The 13,673-nt window shown below is 42.3% G+C and overlaps 1 protein-coding gene across 1 annotated transcript in view; it reads left to right on the top strand.

The window, feature by feature from the left end:
* LOC144689095 (piezo-type mechanosensitive ion channel component 2) overlaps window positions 1–13,673 on the top strand; it is a 190,222-nt gene that overhangs the window by 131,441 nt on the left and 45,108 nt on the right. Inside the window, exons 34-38 of the mRNA XM_078556243.1 lie at window positions 671–940; window positions 2,175–2,433; window positions 8,509–8,697; window positions 10,243–10,429; window positions 11,387–11,519. Coding sequence (XP_078412369.1) covers window positions 671–940; window positions 2,175–2,433; window positions 8,509–8,697; window positions 10,243–10,429; window positions 11,387–11,519 — 1,038 coding nt within the window. The remainder of the gene's footprint in view (window positions 1–670; window positions 941–2,174; window positions 2,434–8,508; window positions 8,698–10,242; window positions 10,430–11,386; window positions 11,520–13,673) is intronic.

Raw genomic sequence — 13,673 nt, 5'->3', positions numbered from 1 at the left:
GGTCTAGCTTTTCACCTGCACAGTGGATTATTCCTTTTCCTCAGCCTTTGAATTTTGCTCAGCCTTCTTGTGATTTGGCTAGGTCCTTTGACCGCCTCTACATCCGATCAGGTCTGGCTTTTCATCTGCACAGTGAATCTTTTGCTGCCTTTCAGCCTTTTTTGCCTTTTTTAAATTTGTTATCCATCTGTTATACTGGGTTTATCTCTAGATTCATTGGTTTCTTCCTCTCAAAGGGAATGTTGCTGGAGGCAATGCTCTTTGGTTCAAAAACATTTATTTACATGCTAACATTTTACAAAGTTTAAAAAAGACCAAGCCATATCTGGAGCTACTCTCTGAGATGCTGCACACTCATCTCCTCTCAGTAAGTGATGCACATGCTCAGTGCCTAACATTAGAGTTAACCCTTTACTCTACAGCCAGTACTACACTGCACTAGTCAGCCTGGGTTATTCGCTCAAGTCTCAGGAGTGGGATCTGAACCCACAGCTTTCTGACTGTAAGGCAGATGGGCTGCCAATGAGCCACTCTTAAAATCCAGGGCTTTCTGTCTGCTTCTAGTCCTCTTTAGCTTTTTAGGTACTGTCCCTTTCTCCTCTTCGTAGGGTTAATTTGTTGCTTTAATGGAATATTCTCTGACTTTTATTAAACCTGTTCCTTTTTCTAGTACATTAATCCAGTCTGCCAGCTCAACTTCCTGGCAGGGAACAACAGAAACCATAGAGGAAGAGGAAGATAAGATCGCTGAAGGCAGCATAACTCCACAATCTTACCACCCACCATCCTACAATGCAGCAGCAAATAGCTCTGATGGTCACAGCCTCTCAGAGGAGAACATGTCCACAGAATCTGATGAGAGGGTGTCAAAGATGGACCAATTAACTCCTCTCACCTGTGAGAGTCGTCTCCTAACAGCAAGTGATCTACTCCTCAGCAAGTGAGTAGCACCTCTTTGTTATGACCAATACTAGCTAGCTTTGCATGGCATTTCACATGGGGAGCCTCAGCAAGTGGGAAGGAGGGACAATCGGGCCCATGCATGTAAAGGGTTATAGAGAGGGGGTGGGAGGCAAATGGGAGGGAAGAGATGGGGGTGTAGGTGGATGGGGAAAAAGAGGGGAAAAGGAAGAAGGTGGAGGATGGGAAAGAGGGGGAGGTGGTGTTCAGTGGATTGGGAAGAGGAGGTAGGTAAAGAGGAGGAAGATGCAGGTGTGGAATTGGGAAGGTGAAGAGAATGAGGTTGGGGGATAGGGAAGAGTAAGAGAATGGGGTAGGCGAAAGGCATGGGTAAGATGATGGAGTTTTAGGATGCCATTTGTTGACATTTTAGTAAGTTTGTGATGTATTTTGAATAGCAGTTGCATTGCAAGTAATTCGTTGGATGTAAAATGCTTTGGCACTTCCTGGGGATATGAAAGGGGCTTTATAAATGTAAGTCCTGCTTTGCAGATTTGCTTTTTTTGGTGGGACTTATGAATATGCATGACCACTCAATTCCTCGTATCTGATCTGCCATTAAATCATTAACTTCATCTTCCCCATTGAAAAAAGGCTCTATCAGCCTAGGACATGAATCATTAGTTCCAATGTTCCTAAATAAAGAGGACTGGGTACCGCGTGTTCTAATGCACTTTGATGACTGCATCTCTCAGCCAGCCTAATTCGACTCCATTTCCTCACTCCCCATCTAGAAACAGATAATGTACATGTGTATAATTAAACATCATGCTTCAGTTCCTGCTTCTGGTCAACTTTTCCAATATAAATTTCTATATACGTGTTTCTAACAGAAACTGTTTCTATAAATTTGTCATAATTACACCCTCCTGCTACAGTGCCATCTTGGGCATGAGGGTGACTTTACAATATGACAACTTTGCATAGGCACCTTGCATTTTAAATGTTGACATAGGAATTTAAAATGTGAATATAAAAATAAGGACAAAATGGATGTTTCAGAGTTATATCTGTTTTCTTTGGATGCTGTACATCCAGTTCTTTAGCTCTACTTCAGTTGAAGACTGCGATATTAGTATAATATAGATAACTACATTAATGGACATCCAAGTAAAAATTTATTACAGAAAAATAGATGTTCTGTATTTCACTCATTTCTAAGTTGGTAAGGCCACAAATTTTCATTGCTAAATTAACTTCCTAAATTGTTTCAGGGTGTTTCATGACGTCGAACTGGAGGAGTCAGACCGATTTTACAATAGTTTGCCTCATGTCCTGAAGCTGCTGTTTGCCTTGTATAACACCATGGTGTCCCAGTCAGACATGTTGTGCTACTTTGTGATGATCCTCAACCATATGGTCTCCGCCTCAATCCTCACCATGGTTCTACCCATCCTTGTCTTCCTTTGGGCAATGCTTTCAGTGCCAAGGCCCAAAAAGCGGTTCTGGATGTTGGCTATCCTGTACACAGAGGTATGAACAGAAAAACTGACTTACGGGGAAGGGAAAGAAAATCTTTGAAGCATTGGGCAGTTCCTTAATTCATATGAAGTGCAGGTATTCACCAATGGAGAGAGCCACATTGATTGGTGATGTACATGAAGATACCAGAACTGGGAGGATGTAATTATCAGGAAAGATTGAATAGGCAGCCACTCTATTCTCTTAAAAAGAGAAGACTGGAGATTATCTGATTGAGGTCTTTGACATGATGAAAGGTTTGATGGGGTGGATTGCGAGAAGATGCTTCCACATGTGAGAGAGCCCAAACCTTGGGGGCCAGATATAAGATAGCCACTAATAAATCCAACAGGGAATTCAGGAGAAATTTCAATACACAGGGTGGTTAAAATGTGGAAATGGCATAGAGTGTTGAAGCAAATAGCAAAGCCAGATAAACACATGAGAGAGAAAGGATACATTGAAAGGGTTAGTTGAAGTAGGAGGCTTGTGGAAGCATAAACACCAGAATAGACCGTTTGGGATGAATGGCCTTTAGGAACTGTAAATTCAATTTAATACTGAAGATCCTATCCCTTCATGTAAGTAGCTCTACAGATTACCCTTGTACTATGTGCTCATCACTATGCTAACTCGTGTATGCAGGTATATCCTAACTGGACTGCCCCTAGTGCCAAGTGAGATTCTTGGGACACTGGCATCTGCCTTCTTGCAGCATTTGCTCCACAACAGTCCCCATTTACATTGTAGAATAGCAAGTTTAATGGCCAGTCAGTCTCTGCAGTTAACACAAACCTTTCTTTCAATACAAAAGGCCTTTAACCAGAGAACAATGAGGGTGAGAATAGAAGTAATACATAAACCATTAATATTTTTGTTGGGTAAGGGTATGCCAGCCAAGGTGGGGAAATGAAGTTGAATTGGATGATCGAGCTGGATGACAGTAGAACAGGTTCAACAACCTGGGGAACCGAATAGCTGAGTCCTCTTATTCCTATGTGCCCTGTGTTGATCACCCTCAAAACATAGATCCCCCTTTCCAATGGTCCTTTCCACTGTATCCTACAGCTATTTGTGGATTCTCAAGGTTTCACAGACAATGATAACCCATCCGCTATCAAGCTAATGCTTCTTAAACAAAACAGGGCAACCTGGCATGTAGATTGGAGCAGCTTTTCTGGGACAGCCCAACTGAAGTGAACTGGAGGGCTGCAATGGCTTTTTTCTTAATCTATGTGGATGGGCTAGTTGCATCTGTTTTGCGACATATCCCTTCTTCTCTAACTGGAATCAAAGCACTGCGATCTCTTCACCACCCATGGGGCTTTTTTTCACCACAGAGCATTGGCCCAATTCCTTAGCACCCTGTTTGGACATTCTGTCTCAGATCCTCTTCATGAGTCATTTGGAGGAGCCTAATTTGTCAGTAATTTTCCATTTGGCGACTTGTGTTTAATGTTATTCAAGTGTGAAGATCCTGTTCCCTGGATCCTGTGCAAACACAGGACAAGGCATACTCCCCCAGTCTCTATTCTATACTGCCAATTCCCTGGTTCCATGGTCCTCCACAATCTGGCTAGCATTCAACATCATAGTATTTCAAATCACCAGTGGTGTCATTCCTGGAAGCATGATGGATTTGCCCATTGAGGATTTGCTATGACTGCTATTTAATCACCTACTCCTCATGGGCACTATGCCCACAACCCTTTCCATTCTGGTAACTCTACATTCTGCCAATCTGTAACAATCTTCTTGAATTGTTAACTCTCCCTGGCTTAATGTTAACTGTTCAAACATACGAACATACAATTAGGAGCAGAAGTAGGCCACTTGGTCCCTCTACTGCCATTCAATAAGATCATGGCTGTTCTGTATGTATCCTCGACCCCACATTCCTGTCTAACCTGATAACCTTTCACCCCTTGTTAATCACAAATCTATATATAGCTCTGCCTTAAAAATATTCAACGACTTTGCTTCCACCGCCTTTTGAGGAAAAGAGTTCCAAAGACTCACAACCCTCTGAGAGAAAAAAATTCTCCTTATTTCTGACTTAAATGAGCGACCCCTTATTTTTAAACTGTGATCCCTAGTTCTAGATTCTCCCACAAGAGGAAACATCCTCTCCACATCCACCCTGTCAAGACTTCTCAGGATCTTAAAGGTTTCAATTAAGCTGCCTCTTACTCTTCTAAATCAGTGGATGTAAGCCTAACCCGTCCAGCTTTTCCTCATAGCACAACCCACCCATTGCTGGTATTAGTCTGGTAAGCAAGAAACAGTAAACATAACACGGTAGAATTTAGCATTCAGTTTGAGAGTGAGAAATTTGGGTCTGTGCCAAACATAAGCAAGGGTAATTACAATGCAATGAGGGCAAAGTTGACTGGAGTAAGTTAAGCACAGTATAAAATTGAAAGAAAAAATATACAATGGGCAAAAATTAGTGGTAAGCCAGAGTATTGCGAAAGTTTTAAAAACCAACAAAAGATGACCAAAAAATAATAAAGAGAGAGAAAATAAACTTTGAGGGTAAACTAGCAGGTAATATAAAAATGGACAGTAAGAGCTTCTTTAAATATATAAAAAGGAAGAGAGAGGCCAAAGTGAACATAGGCCCCTCAGAGAATGAAGCTGGGGGAATAATAATGGGGAACCAGGAAATGGCAGAGGAGTTGAATAAATAATTTGCATCAGTCTTAATGGTAGAAAACACTAATAGCATTCCAAAAATACTAAATAATCAAGGGGAAAAAGAGGGGGAGGAAATAAATACAATAATTATCACTAGAGAAAAAGTACTAGGGAAACTAATGTGGCTAATGGCCGATAAGTCCCCTAGACCTGATGGGTTGCATCCTAAGATATTAAGGGAAGTAGCTACAGTGGATGCACTGGTAGTAATCTTCCAAGAATCCTTAGATTCTGGAAAAGTCCCAGAGGATTGGAGAATGGCCAATGTAACACCATTAAAAACCGTTATTCAAAAAGGGAGGGAGACAAAAAAACAGGTAACTATAGGCCAGTTAGCTTAATTTCCAAAAGGTGTTGGGATAAGATACCACATATAAGACTACTTAATAAGATAAGAGGCCATGGCGTTGGGGGTAGTGTATTAGCATGGATAGAGAATTGGCTAACTAAGAGGAGACAGAGTTAGGATAAGGGGACGTTTTCAGGATGGCAGCCTGTGACTAGTGAAGTGCCACAGGGATCAGTGCTTGGGCCACAATTATTTACGATGTATATTAATGACTTGGATGAGGGAAGTGAATGTACTATCGCCAAGTTTGTGGATGACACAAAAATAGGTGAGAAGGCAAGTGGTGAGGATGACAGACAGAGCCTAGAGGGAAAGAGACAGGTTAAGTGAGTGGGCAAAAACTTGGCAGATGGAATATAATGTGGGAAAATGTGAAGTTTGCACTTTGGCAGGAAGAATAGAGGAGCTGAATATGACTTAAATGGAGAAAGACTGCATAAAGCTGCAGCATAGAGGGATTCGTGCATTAATCACAAAAAGCTAGTTCAGCAGGTAATAGGGAAGGCAAAAGGGATGTTGGCCTTTATTTCAAAGACAATGGAGTATAAAAATAGGGAAGTCTTCCTAAAACTGTACAAGGCACTAGTTAGACCACACATAGAATATTGTGAACAGTTTTGGTCCCCTTAACTAAGAAGAGATATACTGACATTGGAGGCAGTCCAGAGAAGGTTCATTAGGTTGATCCTGGATATGGAGGGATTTTCTTATGAGGAGGGGTTGAGTAGGTTGGGCCTGTACTCATTGGAATATAGAAGAATGAGAGACAGCCTTATTGAAATATATAAGATTCTTAGGAGGCTTGACAGGGTAAATGCTGAGAGGTTGTTTCCCCTTGTGGGAGAGTCTAGAGGGCATAATCTGAGTAAAGAGGCGCCCACTTAAGACAGAGATGAGAAGGAATTTCATCTCTTAGAGGGTAGTGAATCTGTGGTTCCTCAAGCCACAAACACTTACTGCAGACGTGTTTGCCCTGGATCACAATGTTATCCAGGAGCTCCCACATGCTGCAGCCTTGATGCATCACATGTCCTGCCACCCTTAATGTGTTCTAAATAATTACTTAATTATATTGATCACTTATTTATGTTGCTTTCTTATATATTTTATTAACCTTACCACAAATTTGTGTACTATTTTAAACCTTAGGGATAGAATAGAACTTACCAACTTACCAGATACGCACCAAACAGCTAGTCCTTTCCCTGTGGTATAGCACGAACCAATTTCTATGGGGTGAGAAAGATAGAAACGGGAAATGAACAACTTCTTCTCCCAGCTCCCCCTCTCACCAAACTTCAAGTCTTCACTCAGTTAATCAGCGGCACTCTTTTTGCCAAGGATGCACTAAAGAACCCTGAATTTATAGTAAACTGAACTGGGGCTACGGTAACCAGATTCAACCAGTTAGCTAATTAACTACTCAGCTCCTACAGCTAAGAGTGAGTTTACCCTGTCTGAACTGCAAGAAAGAAAGAACTTAGCCTGCTTACACAATACTTTCCAGTCACTGCTAATTACAGACTAGATTAAGAGGAAAATTTAAGAACAAAATTAAAACTTAAAACTCTCCTCTCACCAAACTCCAAGCCTTCACTTAGTTAGTCAGCTGCTCTCCGTTTTCAAACTAAATACTCAGTAGGTTTTGCTTGCTCCAATTTCTGACCTCTTTCCCTAGGTTAATCATAAAGATTTTGGAGCAAATGTGAGTTAATGGAGTTAAGGTACAGATCAGCCATGATCTAATTGAATGGGAGAATAAGTTCAAAGGTCTGAAAGGTTTCCTCCTGTTCCTATAAGCAGACATGGTGGGCTAGACCTGGGTTGGAATGCAGCTCAACCAATAAGAGTCAAGCCTGCTCTCCTTGACTTTTTAAAAATTCTTTAACGGGGTGTGGGCGTTGCTGGCTAGGCCAGCATTTATTTCCCATCCCTAATTGCCTTTGAGAAGATGAGTAGTGAGCTGCCTTCTTGAACTGCTGCAGTCCATGGGGTGTAGGTACACCTACAGTGTTCTTTTCTGTAGCAGTTTTAAACAACCGAGCCTCTTGCTCGACGATTTCAGAGGGCAGTTAAGAGTCAACCACACTGCTGTGGGTCTGGAGTCGCATGTCGTCCAGACTAGGTAAGGATTGCAGATTTCCTACCCTACCCTGAAGGACATTGGTGAACCAGATGGATTTTTATGGCAATCAGATACTTTCATGACCATTATTCATGAGATCAACATTTTATCCCAGATTTATTAATTGTTTTTAAATTTCCCGAGCTGACATGCTGGGATTTGCACTCATGTTTCTGGAATATTAGCCTGGGCCTTTGGATTGCTCATCCTGTATCATAGCCTCCATCCCCTAAATGCTGTAAGAATGGTTGCGTCAAAGTGTTCGTAGCATTTGCACAAATGGACAATTTCACAGGCAGGAAATAGGAGCAGTTGGTGAAGGAAACAGAGATGTGATGCCAGAGCAGTGGAGGGCACTCTTCTGAAGTTGGGACAAATTAGTGCCAGCTGAACAGTGTATGTAACCATGCTATACTTGATCCAATGGGTCAACATATTAATGGCATCTACTGTGAAGAGCCCAGCCATCCATTGCACATTGATGTATTTTATGAAAATAAACAACAGGGGGTATTCCTGCCTGTGTAAACATCCATTCACATCAACATACTAACCTCTTTGCAGCAACGTGCTGAGAGTACCAGTACAGCAACAAGGTGTGTGCCAGGTGTGTGATGCAGCATTAAGATTGTTTTACATGGACACTGCTTATTTTGCCCCTGCTGCCATTCTTACTGGCTGCTTGTTATATCTACAAAGAGTGTTACGATTGTTTATTATTATGTCGAGTGTGTTATTGTCTCATAAGCTTGTAAAGAATTTATTTATTTTTTCAGAACTGTGTAGTCAGTACGACTGTCCTTCACTTTTAACCATAGTTGGTCACTGGCCATTTCCCTACTAAGGGACATGTCCCTGGCCCTCCCTTGTGTATCAAGTATTTCACTATCCCTTACTTCTGTTCCTTTTTCTACAGATCACTGTTGTTGTAAAGTACTGCTTTCAATTTGGATTCTTCCCTTGGACCAGCACCACCTATCGAGTGCTTTACTTCAATCAACCTTTCTATCTTCCCAACATCATTGGCATTGAGAAAAAGGATGGCTATGTGCACTATGACCTTATCCAGTTGCTTGCTCTGTTCCTGCATAGGTCGGTCCTGAAGGTAATTGTGCAAACCATTAAATCCATTCATTTATTGGAGCATTGATTTACCTATGACCTAAAAATCTTGTATCTAGCACATATCTGCCATGCTCAAAGTGTCACACTCTGCTATACATACTAAGCAAATCCCCCTGAATTTAGCATGGGGTCCCAGATTGCAAGGTACAGTGCTTTGATGAAAGAGGATATTTGTCCTGACACTGAGTGATATGGACTGAGGCTTTGGGAGTTGATGGGAAGCAGCTTTTCAAGCACATGGATTTTGTAACTCTCTGTAAATCCAAGTGCTGATTTAACCATCCTTCACTAAACCTGGAGAGCAGGCCAGATTGCAGCGGAGCTGTGATTTACTCATTAGACCCTCATTTATTGCTCCAATCATACGATGCCACCAACAAGCAGCAACTATTTTGTGGGATTTCTGCCTGTTAATACAGTTGGAGAGTTTGGCCGTTGTCGTGTGTGTGAGTGGAATGCTGAAAATGCAGTATGGACACTGATAACAGAATCTGACTGAACACCTTTAAATTCAATTAAAGGAACAAAGTCCAGGTGAGCTTTGTAACAGGTTGAAGATACTCCCTGGCCAATCTGCCCCTCTGCTTTGCTCTAAGGTGATGCCTACTGCTCAAACCATAAGCTAAATCCACTTTAGGGTATCAGCCCCTTGAATTGTTTTTGTGCCATCAAATGTCTCAATTTAAGTTCAAACATTTTCTTATTGAACAGTAAAATTATCTTGTCAAGTCTTTTTTTCTTCAGTGTATTATTTCATCCATCCCCAAATAAATCTAGCCAGTTAGAATTAGCTTTTATTGGCTTCACCACAGGACATGGTGAGCACCTCACTAGCTCTCAAGTGAAAATGCGTTTATCACTGAAGCAGCAATTTTGGTTTATCATGATTTGGGAAGGGTAATTGTCAAAATCCCTACCCATCACAGAATGCAGTGTAAGTTCCAGTATTAAAGGAACTCCATCTGCTAATGGAAAGGAATCTACATAACACAGCTGTAGGGAAACAGCTAAACATGTAACATACAGTTTGTGGAAATTGTTAGTAATTTTAGTTCTTCTCTATTTTGTGTTCACCACTGGTTTTCTGGTCTTCATAGAATCTTTGAGCTTCTGATGGCTCTTTGAAAAAGCTACCCAATTAATTCAATTCTCAGGGCTATTTCCACATTGTCCTGCAATCTCCCATAGTTTTGTGTTGGGATGTTTCTGTTTTTCCATGCTTTTCTGGGAAGTGCACGTGTTTGCACACTAGCTTGACTTTTGTTTATGTTAAACCCCCCTATGGATGAATAGCTGGTTAACACTCAATACCAAGGCTTGCGCATGAAGACTTACCATTTCGATAGGGCACTGCAGCAAGAGCCAACACCTGACGGGCGTGGCAAGGGTGGGAACGCAGTAAACAGGAAAAAATCTCAGTCAGCAGGAGAATCCAGATCATACGGAGGAAGACTTAATCTGAAAAGACAAAAATTTTTTAATCTTTGATTAACATTTCTTACAAATCTCCCCCATCCTGTGACAGTGCCATGGTCTGTGGGATTCTCACAATGCAGTGAAGGGGCAGCATTTTGAGAAAGAGCAGAAACAAAACAACATTCAGAAGCTGGGAGAGGTGAAAGAGGACAATGAGACCATGCAAAATGTCAGCTTACAGGACATGGCAAGATCTCCTGGAGGAAAAAATGTTTCCAGAAGGCCAGTTAAAGAAGGTAAGACAGTGAGTGTGGGTAAATTCAGAAAATTTAATTTAATATTCAGCACACACTGACAACTCACCCAGATAAACACACACGCACATGCACATGCTCAATGTCCCGGCCAACATTCATCCCTCAACCAACACCATAAAAACCGATTCAATGACCACTTAGTTCAAAAGCTGTTTCTGGGACCTTTGCTGTGTGCAATTAGCAGTTGTGTTTTTGTGACACCCTAACTAGACTTCAAAAATAATTCATGAGCTGTGTATTTATTTGGAATGATTTGGGACAATTGGAGCTTTAAGACTGAGATTGATAGATTTTTGTTTGGTAACTGGATCGAGCGATATGGAACAAAGGTGGGCAAATGGAATTGAGGTACAGATCAGTTTTGATCTGATAGAATGTCAGAGCAGGCATGAGGGGCTGAATAGCCTCCTTGTGTTCATATGTGGAATGGGAGAGGGTTGTAATGGTTGTCCAGTGATGAGAGGCTGAGTAAATTGTGCCTATACTTTCTGCAGTTTAGAAGAATGAGAGATGATCTCATGAAACCTACAAGATTCTGAAGGGGATTAACAGGTTAGACACTGAGAGGTTATTTCCCTAGCTGGGAAATCTAGAACATGAAGGCACAATCTCAGGAGAAGGACTGAGATGGGGAAGAATTTTTTCACTCAGAGGGTTGTGAATCTTGGAACTCCCTACCCCATAGGGTTGTGGATACTCCATTGTTGGGTATATTTAAGGCTGAGATAGACAGATTTTTGGGGTCTCAGGAAATCAAGGGACATGGGGAGTGTGCAGGAAATTGGAGTTGAAGCCCAAGGTCAGCCATGAATGGTGGAGCAGGCTAGATGGGCCATGTGCTCTATTCTTGCTTCCATTTCTTATGTTCTTAGTGAGAAAATTGTCAGCGTATTAATTCATGCCTTATGGAGTCACTCTGACTGTCTTTCTCTTCAGACAGAGTAAAAGCTTCAAAGAAATCCAAAAAGAAGAAAAGAGAATCACCAAAGGCCAATAAACAATTAAGAGAAACCATCAAGGAGCAGATAAGGGAAAAGGCACAGACCGCAAAAAGATGCGTCACCGTCATGTAAGGAGCTTCTACTTTTCTCCAGTGTGAAGTGTAACCAAAGATCTACTCATCATTTCAAATCTACTTTCACCTGTGGCTAGTGAGTGGGTGGGCTTTTCAATGCAAGAAAGACCCTAATGTCAAAGAAGGAGAAATGTGCTACTGGGTTTTAATGGTGTTTAAATGTATTTGGTATGTGGTGTTCTCCCCTGCCCAAGCCAACCTGTTATTTAAGGTCCCCTGCTGACTTTTTCTGGTATACCAGCATACGCATTTGCACAAAGTCCAACTTAAGCACAGTTTAAAATAAAAATAGTGCACAGAATAAATTGAATCCTTGAATCTCTGGATAACCACATATTTATGATATATTTATGAACTAGCTGACCTCTCTTTAGAAGTAACATAGCAAATGGGACCAGTGTGGTGATGGAGCAATGTGATGATGGGAGATAAAAGCAAAACACTGCGGATGCTGGAAATCTGAAACAAAAACAAAAATACCTGGAAAAACTCAGCAGGTCTGACAGCATCTGCGGAGGGGAATACAGTTAACGTTTCGAGTCCGTATGATTCTTGAAGGGAGGTATGGGGACGGTGGCCGGAGATGAGGGGAGTAATAAGGTGATAACAGCAAAGTAACACTGTGACGGGAGTAGTGATGTGACAGCAACTGGGGGAGTATTGCAGCAGTGACGAGGGTGCGGGGATAATGCCAAAGAAGCAAATAATGATGTTTAAAGATATTATTCAGCCTGTATCTACAGTCCTTGCTTTAGATCACCTCTAAAACATCAAGAACAGATGCAGACCCCAGAAGTCTCATAGCATCAGGTCAAACATGGGCAAGGAAATCTCCTGCTGATTGCCATGTACCATCTCCTCAGCTGATGAATCAGTGCTCCTCCATGTTGAACACCACTTGGAGGAAGCACTGAGGGGAGGAAGGCACAGAATGTATTCTGGTTGGGGGACTTCAATGTCCATCACCAATAGTGGCTCAGTAGCACCACGACAGCCTGAGCTGGCCGAGTCCTAAAGGACGTAGCTGCTAGACTGGGCCTGTGGCAAGTGGTGAGGGAACCAACAAGAGGGAAAAACATGTTTGACCTCATCCTCACCAACCTCTTTGCCACAGGTGCATCTGTCCGTGACAGTGTCGGTAGGAGTGACCACTGCACAGTCCTTGTGGAGATGAAGTCCCACCTTCACATTGAGGATTCCCTCAATCATGTTGTGTGGCATTACCGCCATGCTAAATGGGATAGATTTCGAAAAGATCTAGCAGCTCAAGACTGGACATCCATGAGGTGCAATGGGCCATCATCAGCTGCAGAATTGTACTCAACCGCAATCTGTAACCTCATGGCCTGGCATATCCCCCACTCCAACATTACCATCAAGCCAGGGGATCAACCCTGTTCCAATGAAGAGTGAGGAAGGCATGCCAGGAGTGGCATGCCAGGAGCAGCATGCCTAACAAGGAGACGTCAACCTTGTGAAGCTACAAAATGGTACTATTTGCATGCCAAACAGTATAAGCAGCAAGTGATAGACAGAGCTAAGCAAATCCACAATCAACGGATCAGATCTAAGCTCTGCAATCCTGCCATGTCCAGTCGTGAATGGTGGTGGACAATTAAACAACTCACTAGAAGAGGAGGCTGCACAAATATCCCAGTCCTCAATGATGGGGGAACCCAGCACATCAGTGCAAAAGATAAGGCTGAAGTGTTTGGAACAATCTTCAGCCAGAAGGGCCGAGTGGGTGATCCATTTCAGTCTCCTCCAGAGGTCCCCAGCATCACAGATGCCAGTCTTCAGCCAATTTGATTCGCTCCACTTGATAATCAAGAAACGGCTGAAGGCACTGGATACTGCAAGGGCTTTGGGCCCTGACAACATTCTGGCAATAGAACTGAAGCCTTGTGCTCCAGAACTTTCTGCGTCCCTAGCCAAGCTGTTCCAGTACAGCTACAACACTGGCATCTAGCCAGCAAAGTGGAAAATTGTCCAGGTATGTCCTATACACAAAAAGCAGGACAACTCCAACTTGGCCAATTGCCGTATCATCAGTCTACTCTCGATCATCAGTAAAGTGATGGAAGGGGCCTCCAACAGTGCTATCAAGCGGCACTTGCTTAGCAATAACCTGCTCACTGATGCTCAGTT

This window comes from Cetorhinus maximus, chromosome 13 (genome assembly GCF_964194155.1).
Source record: "Cetorhinus maximus chromosome 13, sCetMax3.hap1.1, whole genome shotgun sequence".
NCBI lineage: Eukaryota > Metazoa > Chordata > Chondrichthyes > Lamniformes > Cetorhinidae > Cetorhinus > Cetorhinus maximus.
This window is presented reverse-complemented; position numbering and strand designations above follow the sequence as displayed.